The sequence below is a fragment of the Physella acuta genome, unplaced genomic scaffold (genome assembly GCF_028476545.2).
Source record: "Physella acuta isolate Inbredline_101_S28 unplaced genomic scaffold, ASM2847654v3 ptg000622l, whole genome shotgun sequence".
In the NCBI taxonomy this organism is placed as follows: domain Eukaryota; kingdom Metazoa; phylum Mollusca; class Gastropoda; family Physidae; genus Physella; species Physella acuta.
In genome coordinates, this window is record NW_026732141.1 from 838,939 (window position 1) to 858,565 (window position 19,627).

Here is a 19,627-nt window from a genome sequence, read left to right on the forward strand (position 1 = left end):
GGGGTGCAATCAAAATCTCGAGGGGGGGGGGGTACAAATCGAAAAGTTTGTCCCCGGGCGCCGGGAAGGGTCGCTACGCCACTGCCTTTGGGTATCATTTTTGGAGGAGGGTGAGGGTTAAGAGTGACAATGTTATATAGCAAAATACTCCAGGCCCCAGTTGGCGGCCCTATGACAATGACATATAGTAAAATATTGAGGCGGGAGCAGGTGTTCCGCGAAGCGCCATCAGTTGCTTGAAAACCTCATTACAAGTGTAACGATTTTTTTTTCGCTTATATTTAATTTTTTTTTTATTTGTTTGTATAACAACAGTAATATCCATTGTTAATAGGATGATAGGTTGTTGTTGTGGGTTCGTTTGATACACTAACACAACAGTAGTTTGCAACTTAAAACTTTATTTACTATTTACAATATCCACAATGAAATGACAATGATCCATAGTAGAAGAAAACAACTGTTATAGTACAATCAAGAAGCAAAGTAACGTGGTGACATCCTACTACACAGTCACAGGCAAGCACACTCGTTCACCTTGCTGCTCCCCCTTTTATACACAACTTTCTCTCTCCTTACGTCAGTGAACGATTTCACAAAAAAGCATGTAGTAAATACATGACGAGTCGCTTACTTCCGTTGGCCAGGTACTCTACATTTACGCAACTTCATGTCAATTACAATATAGTTATTATACATAATAATTCAGTCTGTTACAGTTTGTTGTTTTTAATTAGTTTGTTTAATTTTAAAATATGGTAGTACTATTTAAATTTTTTATGTTTCTCCGATGTGTAAAGTACTTTAGGCCCCAATATCTCCAATGTGTAAAGTACTTTGGGCCCCAATATCTCCAATGTTTCTCCAATGTTTGAAGTACTTTAGGCCCCAATATCTCCAATGTGTAAAGTACTTTGGGCCCCAATATCTCCAATGTTTCTCCAATGTGTGAAGTACTTTGGGCCCCAACATCTCCAATGTTTCTCCAATGTGTGAAGTACTTTAGGCCCCAACATGTCCAATGTGTGAAGTACTTTGGGCCCCAACATCTCCAATGTTTCTCCAATGTGTGAAGTACTTTAGGCCCCAACATGTCCAATGTGTGAAGTACTTTGGGCCCCAACCCCAACATCTCCAATGTTTCTCCAATGTGTGAAGTACTTTAGGCCCCAACATCTCCAATGTTTCTCCAATGTGTGAAGTACTTTAGGCCCCAACATGTCCAATGTGTAAAGTACTTTGGGCCCCAACATCTCCAATGTTTCTCCAATGTGTGAAGTACTTTGGACCCCAATATCTCCAATGTTTCTCCAATGTGTGAAGTACTTTGGGCCCCAACATCTCCAATGTTTCTCCAATGTGTGAAGTACTTTAGGCCCCAACATCTCCAATGTTTCTCCAATGTGTGAAGTACTTTAGGCCCCAACATGTCCAATGTGTAAAGTACTTTGGGCCCCAACATCTCCAATGTTTCTCCAATGTGTGAAGTACTTTGGGCCCCAACATCTCCAATGTTTCTCCAATGTGTGAAGTACTTTAGGCCCCAACATGTCCAATGTGTGAAGTACTTTGGGCCCCAACCCCAACATCTCCAATGTTTCTCCAATGTGTGAAGTACTTTAGGCCCCAACATCTCCAATGTTTCTCCAATGTGTGAAGTACTTTAGGCCCCAACATGTCCAATGTGTGAAGTACTTTGGGCCCCAACCCCAACATCTCCAATGTTTCTCCAATGTGTGAAGTACTTTAGGCCCCAACATCTCCAATGTTTCTCCAATGTGTGAAGTACTTTGGACCCCAATATCTCCAATGTTTCTCCAATGTGTGAAGTACTTTGGGCCCCAATATCTCCAATGTTTCTCCAATGTGTGAAGTACTTTGGGCCAGAATATCTCCAATGTTTCTCCAATGTGTGAAGTACTTTGGGCCCCAACATCTCCAATGTTTCTCCAATGTGTGAAGTACTTTGGGCCAGAATATTTCCAATGTGTGAAGTACTTTGGGCCCCAACATGTCCAATATGTGAAGTACTTTGGGCCCCAACATGTCCAATATGTGAAGTACTTTAGGCCCCAATATCTCCAATGTTTCTCCAATGTGTGAAGTACTTTAGGCCCCTATATCTCCAATGTGTGAAGTACTTTGGGCCCCAATATCTCCAATGTTTCTCCAATGTGTGAAGTACTTTGGACCCCAATATCTCCAATGTTTCTCCAATGTGTGAAGTACTTTAGGCCCCAACATCTCCAATGTTTCTCCAATGTGTGAAGTACTTTAGGCCCCAACATGTCCAATGTGTGAAGTACTTTGGGCCCCAACCCCAACATCTCCAATGTTTCTCCAATGTGTGAAGTACTTTAGGCCCCAACATCTCCAATGTTTCTCCAATGTGTGAAGTACTTTAGGCCCCAACATGTCCAATGTGTAAAGTACTTTGGGCCCCAACATCTCCAATGTTTCTCCAATGTGTGAAGTACTTTGGACCCCAATATCTCCAATGTTTCTCCAATGTGTGAAGTACTTTGGGCCCCAACATCTCCAATGTTTCTCCAATGTGTGAAGTACTTTAGGCCCCAACATCTCCAATGTTTCTCCAATGTGTGAAGTACTTTAGGCCCCAACATGTCCAATGTGTAAAGTACTTTGGGCCCCAACATCTCCAATGTTTCTCCAATGTGTGAAGTACTTTGGGCCCCAACATCTCCAATGTTTCTCCAATGTGTGAAGTACTTTAGGCCCCAACATGTCCAATGTGTGAAGTACTTTGGGCCCCAACCCCAACATCTCCAATGTTTCTCCAATGTGTGAAGTACTTTAGGCCCCAACATCTCCAATGTTTCTCCAATGTGTGAAGTACTTTAGGCCCCAACATGTCCAATGTGTGAAGTACTTTGGGCCCCAACCCCAACATCTCCAATGTTTCTCCAATGTGTGAAGTACTTTAGGCCCCAACATCTCCAATGTTTCTCCAATGTGTGAAGTACTTTGGACCCCAATATCTCCAATGTTTCTCCAATGTGTGAAGTACTTTGGGCCCCAATATCTCCAATGTTTCTCCAATGTGTGAAGTACTTTGGGCCAGAATATCTCCAATGTTTCTCCAATGTGTGAAGTACTTTGGGCCCCAACATCTCCAATGTTTCTCCAATGTGTGAAGTACTTTGGGCCAGAATATTTCCAATGTGTGAAGTACTTTGGGCCCCAACATGTCCAATATGTGAAGTACTTTGGGCCCCAACATGTCCAATATGTGAAGTACTTTAGGCCCCAATATCTCCAATGTTTCTCCAATGTGTGAAGTACTTTAGGCCCCTATATCTCCAATGTGTGAAGTACTTTGGGCCCCAATATCTCCAATGTTTCTCCAATGTGTGAAGTACTTTGGGCCCCAATATCTCCAATGTTTCTCCAATGTGTGAAGTACTTTAGGCCCCTATATCTCCAATGTGTGAAGTACTTTGGGCCCCAATATCTCCAATGTTTCTCCAATGTGTGAAGTACTTTGGGCCCCAATATCTCCAATGTTTCTCCAATGTGTGAAGTACTTTGGGCCCCAATATCTCCAATGTTTCTCCAATGTGTGAAGTACTTTGGACCCCAATATCTCCAATGTTTCTCCAATGTGTGAAGTACTTTGGGCCCCAATATCTCCAATGTTTCTCCAATGTGTGAAGTACTTTAGGCCCCAACATGTCCAATGTGTGAAGTACTTTGGGCCCCAATATCTCCAATGTTTCTCCAATGTGTGAAGTACTTTGGGCCCCAACATCTCCAATGTTTCTCCAATGTGTGAAGTACTTTGGGCCAGAATATTTTCAATGTGTGAAGTACTTTGGGCCCCAACATGTCCAATATGTGAAGTACTTTGGGCCCCAACATGTCCAATATGTGAAGTACTTTAGGCCCCAATATCTCCAATGTTTCTCCAATGTGTGAAGTACTTTAGGCCCCTATATCTCCAATGTGTGAAGTACTTTGGGCCCCAATATCTCCAATGTTTCTCCAATGTGTGAAGTACTTTGGGCCCCAATATCTCCAATGTTTCTCCAATGTGTGAAGTACTTTAGGCCCCAATATCTCCAATGTTTCTCCAATGTTTGAAGTACTTTAGGCCCCAACATGTCCAATGTGTAAAGTACTTTGGGCCCCAATATCTCCAATGTTTCTCCAATGTGTGAAGTACTTTAGGCCCCAATATCTCCAATGTTTCTCCAATGTTTGAAGTACTTTAGGCCCCAACATGTCCAATGTGTAAAGTACTTTGGGCCCCAATATCTCCAATGTTTCTCCAATGTGTGAAGTACTTTAGGCCCCAACATGTCCAATGTGTAAAGTACTTTGGGCCCCAATATCTCCAATGTTTCTCCAATGTGTAAAGTACTTTGGGCCCCAACATCTCCAATGTTTCTCCAATGTGTGAAGTACTTTAGGCCCCAACATGTCCAATGTGTAAAGTACTTTGGGCCCCAACATCTCTAAAGTTTCTCCAATGTGTAAAGTACTTTGGGTCCCAACATGTCCAATGTGTGAAGTACTTTGGACCCGCTATTCGACGACAACGGAGCTCCAATCTTCTCAGGCCACAGACAAGGCTGTAATTTCGAAAGACAACGGAAACCTTTGTTTGGGACTGTCTACAAGCATTCTTTTACGTAACCATCAACACAAAGATGTACGTCACGATTCTTAAAAATTATTCTATTTGAATTATTTTTATCTACGGATTTTAGACGCTTGAATCCGGCAAGACAACCCCCTTCCCCCCCCCCCTCCTCTCTTCCATGCATTGTGGGGTACAGTGGCAGTGTAGTTCCGCCAATGTTCAGCTGTTGTATATAATCAAGACGCTAGTTTGTGTTGCTAATTATAATCATTATAAATTGGCGTTAATTTTTTTTTGTTATGCAATAAGTTTAAGAGTCGTGGTTAGTGTTTCTTTCAAGTAGCTTTCCGCCACCCCCCCCCCCCCCACCCACCAACAAAATGGAAGAAATATTTAATTTATATAGAGAATTTTTACCACCCCCTCTTCCGGAGTGTTCTGAAAGAAACCCTAGCCGTTATGATCAGAGGCACTTTTATATAATGATATATGCGGGTAGGAGTGAATCAACTTTGCTATATGGATGTTATACAGTAAGTGCTTGATCCCTTCTCAGGCTACTTGAGAATCTCTTGCGCCCAACTCTCTGTGACCCCTCCATGCAAGCTAGCATAAATCGCCGTGTAAAACAAAACAAACTTCTGCAGGCTTGCCGTCTGTTTCTAGGTCAGTGTTCCAGAGAATTCCCTGCAACTTTTACTGTGGGCAAATCAATCTTACACAAGTGGGATTTCTGTGAGAAGGTAAAGATTAAATATTTTACCTTCTGTTGGAATTGTCTTTTGGTAAGAAGATAGGGACAGCACCATCCCTGAAGTAGTTTTTTGGTAAGAAGGTAAGGATAACGTTCTCCCCTCTGTATTAGCATGTTATTGTTGTGATTTTAAAATCTATTTTCGTCAGCACAAACCGTTAGGTCGCCAGCCACACATAGATCTAGCTCTAACTAGTTATACGACCAATGCTTGGACAACCAGCATTAAACTCCTGTACAAATACTTTCATTTCTGTTCGACTGAAGGATATCGTACATATTATGTAACATACAAGGGGTGTAGGCTTTTGTTTATCATTTTGTTAGCTATACGGGATGTGTTGGGATAACGTATGACACTGACACATCTAGGCCTATTGTTTTCTCGAATCTAATTATACAAAACTTTTTTAGCGCAATTTCCATTCTGGAGAATTGCGATTATTAACTCGTCATTTCTGGGAATGGATGAATGAATGAATGGATGGATGGATGTGTGTCCGCAGCTTTAAGTCGTCTTTACCAATCGATTCCTGCCATAATTTAGAGCAATATTGCCGAAGAAAGTTTTCAAAAATATCCTTTCGTTCGGTCACAAATTTTTTTTTAAAAGCGCGACAACTAAACACCCCCTACACGTCCGCATTATTTAAAATTACATTATACATAATGCATTACAGTACTATATAGCAAAGAAGGCAGTGGAAGGCGAAGGAAAGGAGGGTAAATCATGTGACCTGGCTAATGGATAACATAAGGAAATTGCGCTTTAATTGTCACTAGACTTTTTAATAACTTGTTTTCCTTTGCCCCAATATAAGATGTAACCAGCTATATTTTGTAAAATGATTTTCCATTGTTGTGTCGTTTTCGGTATGGAAGCTGTGATACACATAGTATATGATGGGTGCTGGGTTATGTAAATATGATATGCGATGGGAATGGATACAAATAATATATTGTTGTGACACGGAATATCTACACAATCTCTCGCATTGTTCCGTTTCACATGCAAACGTTTTGGATGGAGCCCGTACGCCCGAGGGGGGGGGGGGGAATGCTAAGATATAGAGATATAGATGAGAGCTTAGGGGCTCAACTGGGGGGGGGGGGGCGCTGAGATATAGATGATGGCGTGGGTGCTCAAATAGGCTCTTTTGCTACATTTGTAGTGGGACAGGGGAGGGCGAAGGACTAAAATTAAATATTACAACAAGAGAATAATATTCTAATAAAACCGACGCACCAATAGCAATATGGGTTTTATATTTTCCCCGGTGAGATTTGAGATTATACTGGTAAACTTCGCAATTTTAATTAATTTTTTTTAATACGTCACCCAAACACGTGCAAACATGCTCGCACGTTCACATACTGACACGCACGCACTCACGCGTACATACCCGCATAATATACACACACGCGCGCGCCCACAAGCCCCCCCCCCCTACACACACACACAAAGAAACACATTTTTGGGATGACAAATCAATCTTGAAATTATTTTTAGCAGCAGCCGTAACCCTGTTCATAACTGGTGGGCCAGCTTAGGCAAGTTAACCAGTTACATTTTTAAAAAGCAGAGGTTTCAATAACTGAGTGATCTATGACTTTAAGAGGCCTAAAGACATGGGCCAATATTTCAAGTTTATTTTAGAAAGTATTTAATTATTTTTTTCATTCGATGATTATTAGCAGTTAAACCGTACCCCCCTTCTCACCACACACATCGCCTCTGTGTGGGGCGTCTCCCTAACACGTGAACACATTGTAACTCATACATTGATTCTAACGTCTGCTGCCTACTCTAAAAATAGCTATTTAAACGGTGCGTTCGCATTCATATCATAGGAATGCTGTGGGGAAGCGTCCTAGACCTTTCTTTGTAAGCTAGTTTTATACAGTGTTTGTTCCAGGCATATCTCGGGGGGGGGGGGTGTGTGGAGGGGGTGGAGCCCCTCTGAAGAAAGTCTACCTTCCCCCCCCCCCCCCCCCCCCGAACGAAATGGACATTTATATCGAAAATATATACTTTTACCAGTGTCCGCCCCAAATATCAAGTGCCCCCCCCCCTACCCCGGAGAAAAAAGCCTGGAAGAAACGCTGGTTTTATGCGACTTTTTGTAAGAAGGTTTTTTTTTCGTTCACAGCACCGTGGATATGGAGCTGACCACGCTACTGATTGGCATTGGGGTCATACTGGTCATTTTCTGGCTCTTTCGACGTCCGAGCAGGAACCTACCACCCTGCCCTAGCCGCCCCCTACCCATCGTTGGCAACATCTTTTCCCTTGAGGCTGACCCGAGGCCGCAGTTCAAGAAATGGCACAAAGAACTAGGGGACATTTTCTGGTGAGTTTAACCTTTAACCTCACAGCATGTATATAACTGGGTTTTTCAGTAGCCAGTCAACACTAGTAGATTCTAAGTTAAGCTAGGTTATGGGCGGCCACGGCTAAGCTCGAGTATCTCTGGTAGAGGTAGAACATTCAGCAAATTTTATATATATATATATATATATATATATATATATATATATATATATATATATATATATATATATATATGCGTGTGTGTGTGAGTAGTATATCAGGTCACATTTGGGTAGTATTTCTGGGGGAGCAAGCGCAGCCTGGAGCAATGACATATAGTAAAATACTCCCCCACCGGGTGGAGGGGGAGGGGCAGGGGAGCTTTTTTACAGTAAGTATGTTTAGAGTTAGATCCCGGCGTTTCACCAACTGTTACCAAAACATCTTGTCAGGCAATTAGCCAGTTGTGATTAGCCTATTGTGATCGATGGTGGTTTTATAGTCATTCACTGAATCAATGTTCTTGGTTCCCATTATAGCAGTGGTCAAACCCATTAACTGGGGGGGGGGGGTAGGGGCAAAGGGACAGGTGTTACCAAAAATCAATACTTGTTGTAATTACTAGACCGTAACCGCGCAGCGCTAGTGGTTTTTATGTGCTGGCAAACATTAACATCGCGCGAACCGCGCCAGCTGTTCTTTGTGATCAGCTGTTTCACTATAATTAGCGCGCCATCTGTACTATAGTGGCCAGCTATCTCATTAAATCTATAATTAACTTTGCGACCATGGTTGAGTCGATCGATACACCTGACAACAGGTGTTAGATACATTATTTGTAGGTACGTTTATTTTATTCACATGAAAATATTTTGTCTTAGTTACACCCTTTGTACATCATATAGTTTAGTAGAATGTTTTTTTTTATTACTTGCTTGTTAGTTATATGTACGTTTATTTATTTACATAGGTGAGTCTATATTGTAATTACGACGTTTTCGCTGTTTTTTCATTTTTTCACCATCTGTTAACTTTAAGGTTGTATAGCTCCATCATGTTGTCTACCACTTTAAAATGTATATATTTAAATACATTTTTGTTTATATTTTTATAATTTTCTAAAAAATATTAATATAGAAGATAAATAAATAAGATAAACACATTTTACTATATTTCATTGTCCCAGGAAGGCCCGGGTGAACAGGAGTATTTTACTATATAGCATGTCTCCTCTGAGACTCCTCTCCCCTGCGGCTCCTCCATATTTTACTATATAGCATGTCTCCCCCTGCGGCTCCTCCATATTTTACTATATAGCATGTCTCCCCCTGCGGCTCCTCCATATTTTACTATATAGCATGTCTCCCCCTGCGGCTCCTCCATATTTTACTATATAGCATGTCTCCCCCTGCGGCTCCTCCATATTTTACTATATAGCATGTCTCCCCCTGCGGCTCCTCCATATTTTACTATATAGCATGTCTCCTCTCCCCCTGCGGCTCCTCCATATTTTACTATATAGCATGTCTCCTCTCCCCCTGCGGCTCCTCCATATTTTACTATATAGCATGTCTCCCCCTGCGGCTCCTCCATATTTTACTATATAGCATGTCTCCCCCTGCGGCTCCTCCATATTTTACTATATAGCATGTCTCCTCTCCCCTGCGGCTCCTCCATATTTTACTATATAGCATGTCTCCTCTCCCCCTGCGGCTCCTCCATATTTTACTATATAGCATGTCTCCCCCTGCGGCTCCTCCATATTTTACTATATAGCATGTCTCCCCCTGCGGCTCCTCCATATTTTACTATATAGCATGTCTCCCCCTGCGGCTCCTCCATATTTTACTATATAGCATGTCTCCCCCTGCGGCTCCTCCATATTTTACTATATAGCATGTCTCCCCCTGCGGCTCCTCCATATTTTACTATATAGCATGTCGCCTCTTCCCCTGCGGCTCCTCCATATTTTACTATATAGCATGTCTCCCCCTGCGGCTCCTCCATATTTTACTATATAGCATGTCTCCCCCTGCGGCTCCTCCATATTTTACTATATAGCATGTCTCCCCCTGCGGCTCCTCCATATTTTACTATATAGCATGTCGCCTCTTCCCCTGCGGCTCCTCCATATTTTACTATATAGCATGTCTCCCCCTGCGGCTCCTCCATATTTTACTATATAGCATGTCTCCCCCTGCGGCTCCTCCATATTTTACTATATAGCATGTCGCCTCTTCCCCTGCGGCTCCTCCATATTTTACTATATAGCATGTCTCCCCCTGCGGCTCCTCCATATTTTACTATATAGCATGTCTCCCCCTGCGGCTCCTCCATATTTTACTATATAGCATGTCGCCTCTTCCCCTGCGGCTCCTCCATATTTTACTATATAGCATGTCTCCCCCTGCGGCTCCTCCATATTTTACTATATAGCATGTCTCCCCCTGCGGCTCCTCCATATTTTACTATATAGCATGTCGCCTCTTCCCCTGCGGCTCCTCCATATTTTACTATATAGCATGTCTCCCCCTGCGGCTCCTCCATATTTTACTATATAGCATGTCTCCCCCTGCGGCTCCTCCATATTTTACTATATAGCATGTCGCCTCTTCCCCTGCGGCTCCTCCATATTTTACTATATAGCATGTCTCCCCCTGCGGCTCCTCCATATTTTACTATATAGCATGTCTCCCCCTGCGGCTCCTCCATATTTTACTATATAGCATGTCTCCCCCTGCGGCTCCTCCATATTTTACTATATAGCATGTCGCCTCTTCCCCTGCGGCTCCTCCATATTTTACTATATAGCATGTCTCCCCCTGCGGCTCCTCCATATTTTACTATATAGCATGTCTCCCCCTGCGGCTCCTCCATATTTTACTATATAGCATGTCTCCCCCTGCGGCTCCTCCATATTTTACTATATAGCATGTCTCCCCCTGCGGCTCCTCCATATTTTACTATATAGCATGTCTCCCCCTGCGGCTCCTCCATATTTTACTATATAGCATGTCTCCCCCTGCGGCTCCTCCATATTTTACTATATAGCATGTCTCCCCCTGCGGCTCCTCCATATTTTACTATATAGCATGTCTCCCCCTGCGGCTCCTCCATATTTTACTATATAGCATGTCTCCCCCTGCGGCTCCTCCATATTTTACTATATAGCATGTCTCCCCCTGCGGCTCCTCCATATTTTACTATATAGCATGTCGCCTCTTCCCCTGCGGCTCCTCCATATTTTACTATATAGCATGTCTCCCCCTGCGGCTCCTCCATATTTTACTATATAGCATGTCTCCCCCTGCGGCTCCTCCATATTTTACTATATAGCATGTCGCCTCTTCCCCTGCGGCTCCTCCATATTTTACTATATAGCATGTCTCCCCCTGCGGCTCCTCCATATTTTACTATATAGCATGTCTCCCCCTGCGGCTCCTCCATATTTTACTATATAGCATGTCGCCTCTTCCCCTGCGGCTCCTCCATATTTTACTATATAGCATGTCTCCCCCTGCGGCTCCTCCATATTTTACTATATAGCATGTCTCCCCCTGCGGCTCCTCCATATTTTACTATATAGCATGTCGCCTCTTCCCCTGCGGCTCCTCCATATTTTACTATATAGCATGTCTCCCCCTGCGGCTCCTCCATATTTTACTATATAGCATGTCTCCCCCTGCGGCTCCTCCATATTTTACTATATAGCATGTCTCCCCCTGCGGCTCCTCCATATTTTACTATATAGCATGTCTCCCCCTGCGGCTCCTCCATATTTTACTATATAGCATGTCTCCCCCTGCGGCTCCTCCATATTTTACTATATAGCATGTCTCCCCCTGCGGCTCCTCCATATTTTACTATATAGCATGTCTCCCCCTGCGGCTCCTCCATATTTTACTATATAGCATGTCTCCCCCTGCGGCTCCTCCATATTTTACTATATAGCATGTCTCCCCCTGCGGCTCCTCCATATTTTACTATATAGCATGTCTCCCCCTCGGCTCCTCCATATTTTACTATATAGCATGTCTCCTCTCCCCTGCGGCTCCTCCATATTTTACTATATAGCATGTCTCCCCCTGCGGCTCCTCCATATTTTACTATATAGCATGTCTCCCCCTGCGGCTCCTCCATATTTTACTATATAGCATGTCTCCCCCTGCGGCTCCTCCATATTTTACTATATAGCATGTCTCCTCTCCCCTGCGGCTCCTCCATATTTTACTATATAGCATGTCTCCCCCTGCGGCTCCTCCATATTTTACTATATAGCATGTCGCCTCTTCCCCTGCGGCTCCTCCATATTTTACTATATAGCATGTCTCCCCCTGCGGCTCCTCCATATTTTACTATATAGCATGTCTCCTCTCCCCTGCGGCTCCTCCATATTTTACTATATAGCATGTCTCCCCCTGCGGCTCCTCCATATTTTACTATATAGCATGTCTCCCCCTGCGGCTCCTCCATATTTTACTATATAGCATGTCTCCCCCTGCGGCTCCTCCATATTTTACTATATAGCATGTCGCCTCTTCCCCTGCGGCTCCTCCATATTTTACTATATAGCATGTCTCCCCCTGCGGCTCCTCCATATTTTACTATATAGCATGTCTCCTCTCCCCTGCGGCTCCTCCATATTTTACTATATAGCATGTCTCCCCCTGCGGCTCCTCCATATTTTACTATATAGCATGTCTCCCCCTGCGGCTCCTCCATATTTTACTATATAGCATGTCTCCCCCTGCGGCTCCTCCATATTTTACTATATAGCATGTCGCCTCTTCCCCTGCGGCTCCTCCATATTTTACTATATAGCATGTCTCCCCCTGCGGCTCCTCCATATTTTACTATATAGCATGTCTCCCCCTGCGGCTCCTCCATATTTTACTATATAGCATGTCGCCTCTTCCCCTGCGGCTCCTCCATATTTTACTATATAGCATGTCTCCCCCTGCGGCTCCTCCATATTTTACTATATAGCATGTCTCCCCCTGCGGCTCCTCCATATTTTACTATATAGCATGTCTCCTCTCCCCTGCGGCTCCTCCATATTTTACTATATAGCATGTCTCCCCCTCGGCTCCTCCATATTTTACTATATAGCATGTCTCCCCCTGCGGCTCCTCCATATTTTACTATATAGCATGGCTCCCCCTGCGGCTCCTCCATATTTTACTATATAGCATGTCTCCCCCTGCGGCTCCTCCATATTTTACTATATAGCATGTCTCCCCCTGCGGCTCCTCCATATTTTACTATATAGCATGTCTCCCCCTGCGGCTCCTCCATATTTTACTATATAGCATGTCTCCCCCTGCGGCTCCTCCATATTTTACTATATAGCATGTCTCCCCCTGCGGCTCCTCCATATTTTACTATATAGCATGTCGCCTCTTCCCCTGCGGCTCCTCCATATTTTACTATATAGCATGTCTCCCCCTGCGGCTCCTCCATATTTTACTATATAGCATGTCTCCCCCTGCGGCTCCTCCATATTTTACTATATAGCATGTCTCCCCCTGCGGCTCCTCCATATTTTACTATATAGCATGTCTCCTCTCCCCTGCGGCTCCTCCATATTTTACTATATAGCATGTCTCCCCCTGCGGCTCCTCCATATTTTACTATATAGCATGTCTCCCCCTGCGGCTCCTCCATATTTTACTATATAGCATGTCTCCCCCTGCGGCTCCTCCATATTTTACTATATAGCATGTCTCCCCCTGCGGCTCCTCCATATTTTACTATATAGCATGTCGCCTCTTCCCCTGCGGCTCCTCCATATTTTACTATATAGCATGTCTCCTCTCCCCTGCGGCTCCTCCATATTTTACTATATAGCATGTCTCCTCCGCCAGGCTGGGCGAGGGGTATTTTCCTATATAACATGTCTCCTCAAATAATAATCAAAAGGGACCTGATAAATTACTCCTGTCCTCACCTGGCCAACAAAACAATTATACTATATTCAGTTCGATTCCCTTTGATGTAATGTTACTAAACCTCCCTACGTTGGACGTTCTAGAAAACTCTTTTCTTCTCCCCCAGCCTCCACATGGGCGGCACCCTGTTTGTCGTGCTGAATGGGTTCCCGCTCAACAAGGAGGTGCTGGTGAAGCGAGCAGACGAGTTCTCTGACAGGCCCTGGTTCTACTTTGACCTGGTGACGTCATTGTTTATCTTGTGATACAAACTGTCTAGTCAGCAGTTCTGTCCTGGTCCTGACCTCTCGTGTCAGATAATTTAGGGCTGAATCTAAATGCCGTATGTAGAAACAAAATTTAGGGCTCAATCTAAATGCCGTATGTAGAAACAAAATTTAGGGCTCAGTCTAAATGCCGTATGTAGAAACAAAATTTAGGGCTCAATCTAAATGCCGTATGTAGAAATAAAATTAGGTGACTCGGAGTGTTCACTGTATTGTTCATTAAACTACATTGACTAAATTAGGAGTTGTTATTCACGGGAGGGAGGTAGTGAATTTTAAAACTTGTTTGGGGGAGGGGGGGGGGGGCTCGCTTTTTATGACGTGTGGCAATAGGCAGGGGAGGTAAAAATTGGCTGTTATTGCGTGATGTGATGTGTGGACGTCACTTAACTTGAGTGCTAGATCTTATCTCTCACCCGCAATATACACGGTGGACAACAAACGCAGCATCGATGTGTATCTAGATTCTACCCTACATCGCAAATATCAGGTTACCGTTGGTATTATAGGAGGGGAGGGGGATTCTTGGGTGTAGTAGCTTAAAATACATCAACTGCAGCACGGGTTAAAGAGTTCAAATAGAAATCTGTGTTGAGCTGTTTGTTGACTGTTGTCATACATGTTTTCTCTAAAAGTATGAGTTCAGCTGTTCATTGAATGATCTCATGCATTAGTTTTATCTAAAAGTATGTGTTCAGCTATTAATCGACTATTGTCATAAATTAGTTTTCTCTAAAAGTATGTGTTCAGCTGTTTATTGACTGTTGTCATTCGTGGAGTTTTCTCTAAAAGTATGTGTTCAGCTGTTTATTAACTGTTGTCATACATTAGTTTTCTCTAAATGTATGTTCAGCTGTTTATTGACTGTTGTCATACATGAAGTTTTCTCTAAAACCAGGTCACCGACAGTCCAGGGAAAGGCATCTCGTTTGGCAACGGCAAGAACTGGAAGGAACAAAGATCCGTGACTTTATCCATCCTCCGGGATTTCGGGATGGGGAAAAATGTCTTGGCGGAAAAAATCCAGTCCGAGGTAGTGTTTTATATCGACAGCATAAACCGTCTAGACGGCCAAGCCACTGACATGAGACCACTCACCAACATGAGTATGGCGAACATGATCTGCGCTTTCATCGTTGGCGAGAGGTTTGACTACGAGGACGCTACATTCAAAGACTTGACCTTGAAGTTCCGAGACTTGGTGGAAGACCTCACGACAAACAGCCTCATTAATTATTTCCCGATCCTCGGAAAATTGCCAGGAGATTTGTTTGGGGCCAAGAGGATAGCGAGCAGCATGCGGCACTTGGTGAGATTCTTTAAGAAAGAGTTCATCACCAAACACAACCACGACGAGTCCAGCAACTTCGTGGCCGCCTACTTGTCCCAGCGAGACAAGAAGCTGAAGGACGGCGAGGAGACAGAAATGGACGAGGACAATTTGGTTAAAATCGTCCTGGAGCTTTTCTTCAGTGGAGCTGACACCACGAGTACTTCCATCTTGTGGTGTTATCTCTACGCGTTAAACCACCTAGATGTACAAGAAAAAATATACAAGGAAATAGAAGAAGAAATCGGCACCGATCGAGATCCAACTATGCAAGACAGAACAAAACTTGTTTATCTTAATGCTTTCATTAACGAGGTAGCTAGATTATCCACAATTGCTGCGCATTCGTTTGCGCACACAAACCCGGTAGACGCTGAGATACGAGGCTACACGATTCCTAAAGGAAGTTTTATTATTCCCAACCTGGATTCGATCCACTTTGATAAGACTATTTGGGGGAACGACGTGATGGAGTTTAAGCCCGAGAGATTTATTGACGGCAGCGGGAAGCTGAAGAATCCAGAAGAGCTGGTGCCGTTTGGCATCGGCCGCCGCAACTGTATCGGGGAGTCAATGACCAAGATGATCCAGTTCCTGCTGCTGGCCTCATTGTTCCAGAAGTTTAAGGTGGTGGCTCCCGACCCGGCTGCCCCTCCGCCTATCAAATACTACTTCACAGTCGACGCCGCCCCTGTACCGTTTCAAGTTTGTTTTGTGGACAGAAGAAAAAATTAAGGCCTTACCACGAACTTTGTTTCCAGTAGTTTTGTGGACAGATACCATGAACTTTGTTTCAAGTTTTGTGGACAGATACCGTGAATTTTTTTTTAAGTAGTTTTGTGGACAGATACCATAAACTTTGTTTCAAGTTAGTTTTTTAGACAGGTACCATGAACTTTGTTTCAAGTTTTGTGGACAGATACCATGAACTTTGTTTCAAGTTCGTTTTGTGGACAGATACTATGAACTTTGTTTCAAGTTCGTTTTGTGGACAGATACCATGAACTTTGTTTCAAGTTTTGTGGACAGATACCGTGAATTTTTTTAAGTAGTTTTGTGGACAGATACCATGAACTTTGTTTCAAGTTAGTTTTTTTAGACAGATACCATGAACTTTGTTTCAAGTAGTTTTGTAGACAGATACCATGAACTTTGTTTCAAGTTTTCTGGACAGATACCGTGAAATTTTTTTAAGTAGTTTTGTGGACAGAAACCATGAACTTTGTTTCAAGTTTTGTGGACAGATACCATGAACTTTGTTTCAAGTTTTGTGGACAGATACCATAAACTTTGTTTCAAGTTAGTTTTTTAGACAGATACCATGAACTTTGTTTCAAGTTTTGTGGAAAGATACCATGAACTTTGTTTCAAGTTAGTTTTTTGGACAGATGCCATGAACTTTGTTTCAAGTTAGTTTTGTGGACAGAAAAAAAAGATTGAATTTGTTCATACAGAGCTTGCATGTATAATAATATTATAACAATGATACGGCTTTCTATATTTATATAACAGTATAATATCATTGACATTTTTTAACAATATATATAAGTATACTCCCGATCCCCCCACCCCCACCTCTACTCTTAATGCTAAGGGTTTCAACACACTGACCAGTCTAACACACTGACCAGTCTAACACACTGACCAGTCTAACGCACTGACCAAACGAACACACTGACCAGTCTAACACACTGACCAGTCAAACACACTGACCAGTCGAACACACTGACCAGTTTAACACACTGACCAACCTAACACACTATCCATTTTAACACTCTGAACAATGGTGTCATTTTGTTAATTTCATTATACTATTTATAGTAAACATTTTGTGTACATATAGCTCCAAACATCTTTTCCTCTCTAATGCTACCTGTTTAAATATACAGAAATGAAGAATATTTCAACAGTGGGACTTCAGGTGCAACAAATGAGACTAGGCTATTGTGGGCTACACGAACACATAAACTATCCCTTATTCGATTTCAACCTGTTTCTTTTAGGCATCTATCTGGGGTGTGAACCGCCCCCCCCCCTGAAAGGAAATAAAAAGAATGTTCATAATTTATGTTTATAATGTATCCCTCCCCCTCCTGGAAGTTTCACCAGCCCCCCCCCCCCACCCACCCCCAAAAAAAAGAAACCCCTGCTTCCAAAAAAAAAAAAAAACCCTGCTTGTAAGGGACTACTTTTTCCTATAATTTTTTTTCGCTAGTCTTGTAGATTGCTGTAACATACCATGCGCCATTCGTAGATCTAATAAACAAAAATTGTAAATAAACAGAATGTGGATTGTGCTTTTTGTGTACACAATTCGTCAAGCTAGCTAGCTTTATCAATAGTTTGGCTATACCTCTCGGCGAATTATTTGTAGGCTTAGATTTCTCAACCACGATTTAGATCTTCGTTCACAATTACATTTTTAGGACAGATCCTCAAAATAAGATAGCCAGACATAGAAGGAAAGAGAAGATTAGAAGATTAAGACAGAAATAAGTTAAGGGGATTTAAGCTGATTTATCAGTCTCGCCCACCCACACCTTCCCCCTAGTTGCGTGGAAATACAATTGTAGAGACGGGACCATGGCCGAGTTCATTCCGTGTTAGTTTTTTAAAGTTTAATTTCATTTAATTTTGTTAACGAATTGTTCTTTATTGTTTTTTCCTAAATAAGTTGACGCTTCTAAATTGTATATAACCAGTAGTGAATCTAAACGGCTCAGCCTGAATCAGCAACATTTATCTCTCCTTCATACAGAGGGCTCCAGTGAGGGGAATACCGGTGTTGGGGGGGGGGGGGGAGGGGGGGCAGGGAATACCGGTGTTGGGGGGGGGGAGGGGGGCAGAGGCCTATTGACGGCTAGATCTATTGTACCCAAAAGATTTACGGCGCTCAAGAACGCAGCATCCTACCACCCGGATACAATTGCAGGTTACCCCTGGCGGACCTACACCAGTGGTGTGGTTGATGTGCTACGACTGAAGCGATCCCCTACTGCAGTCTCTACTGGGACTATATTCTGTACCTTTGTCTACCGTTGGCGTTGAAACATTACTTTCATATTGCTATTTCATAGTGAGGGGTGGAAGCAGGCGTTGTGACTGAAATAGCAATGTAAACAGAAAGTGTTATTTCAACGCTATTGCTATTTCAGTAACAACGCCGGTTTCCTTCCCCTCTACAAGCGGACAAATGGAACACTGCATTCACATTTGCCACGTTCTATCTCTTATTTTTTTTATATTGTATAGTACTGATGGTAAACGCGGTGAGGGGTGGGGTTGGGATGGGGGCAGTTGACAATTTATTTAAAGTACAAACTTTTATCTAGAAAGCTATGTTTATTAGAGCTGGCTATCAATCACTCTCTCTCTCTCTCTCTCTCTCTCTCTCTCTCTCTATATATATATATATATATATATATATATATATATATATATATATATATATATATATATGTGTGTGTGTGTGTGTGTGTGTGTAGCAAACTGTTGGACTCCCAATAACCAGGCAGGCCTCAGTGTAGCAAACTGTTGGACTCCCAATAGCCAGGCAGACCTCGGTGTAGCAAACGGTTGGACTCCCAATAGCCAGGCAGACCTCGGTGTAGCAAACTGTTGGACTCCCATTAGCCAGGCAGGCCTCAGGGTATCAAACTGTTGGACTCCCATTAGCCAGGCAGGCCTCAGTGTAGCAAACTCCGACACGTGGTGGTAGTAGCAAGTGTCGGTTTGATCGCTACACGTCGGTCGCTTCTCCGTCGGTTCTCACGGAGCTTTCCTTTCTCCCCCCCCCCCCCCCCACCCACCCACCAGACGCGGGACGTCGTCCTACCGTCTTGATCGTGGGGGGCATTCGGACAGACAAAAGCCTATAGCTGCTGTTAGCTACCACCAGCCATTCCGCACCCACTGGGGAGGGGGGGGTGGACTTGGTCCGATTAATGGCACTCTTCCGAAGCCACGTGAAGGCCGCAGCTTAAAGTCAAAATATCTGGTTAGGGTCGAGAGCAGACCCCGTTTGGTTCCCGGCAGTCTTGCACCTCACCTCCCCCACGCTATAATGTAGGGGACTTGGTAGTCCGACATACCAGGCTCTTCGGAAGTATCAATCACTAGAATGTTCGACACGATGTGTCACACCACCTGACGGGGGTTGGGGGGGGGGAGGGATGGGTAGCGACCGTAAATGGACACCTGTGTTACTCTGCACCGCGTCACAGCGAAGTAGTGACGCCTCTGGAGTTGGTCATCGCGTGCGGACTCACAGCCAACAGATAATCACATCGGACACACAGCTAACAGATAATCACATCGGACACACAGCCAACAGATAATCACATCGGACTCACAGCCAACAGATAATCACATCGGACACACAGCCAACAGATAATCACATCGGACACACAGCCAAC

General features: G+C 43.5%; 1 protein-coding gene across 2 annotated transcripts; it reads left to right on the plus strand.

The window, feature by feature from the left end:
- Positions 1–5,232: 5,232 nt before the first annotated feature.
- LOC131948090 (cytochrome P450 2U1-like) lies at positions 5,233–17,488 on the plus strand. Of its 2 annotated transcripts, none has more exons than XM_059309597.1 (4): positions 5,233–5,346; positions 7,508–7,708; positions 13,723–13,837; positions 14,781–17,488. In XM_059309597.1, exons 2-4 carry the CDS (start codon positions 7,518–7,520, stop codon positions 15,945–15,947), a joined length of 1,473 nt encoding a protein of 490 aa, XP_059165580.1. In that variant the 5' UTR covers positions 5,233–5,346; positions 7,508–7,517; the 3' UTR covers positions 15,948–17,488. The 2 variants fall into 2 exon arrangements, with proteins under 2 accessions (XP_059165580.1, XP_059165581.1); XM_059309598.1 differs by having other exon boundaries at positions 5,330–5,438.
- Positions 17,489–19,627: the final 2,139 nt, after the last annotated feature.

Excerpts from the sequence above, each read along its gene's own strand:
- LOC131948090 (XM_059309597.1), top strand. The coding sequence starts at position 7,518 with ATGGAGCTGACCACGCTACTGATTGGCATTGGGGTCATACTGGTCATT. Across the intron at positions 7,709-13,722 it reads GAACTAGGGGACATTTTCTG|CCTCCACATGGGCGGCACCC; the intron begins GTGAGTTTAACC and ends CTTCTCCCCCAG. Across the intron at positions 13,838-14,780 it reads CCTGGTTCTACTTTGACCTG|GTCACCGACAGTCCAGGGAA; the intron begins GTGACGTCATTG and ends CTCTAAAACCAG.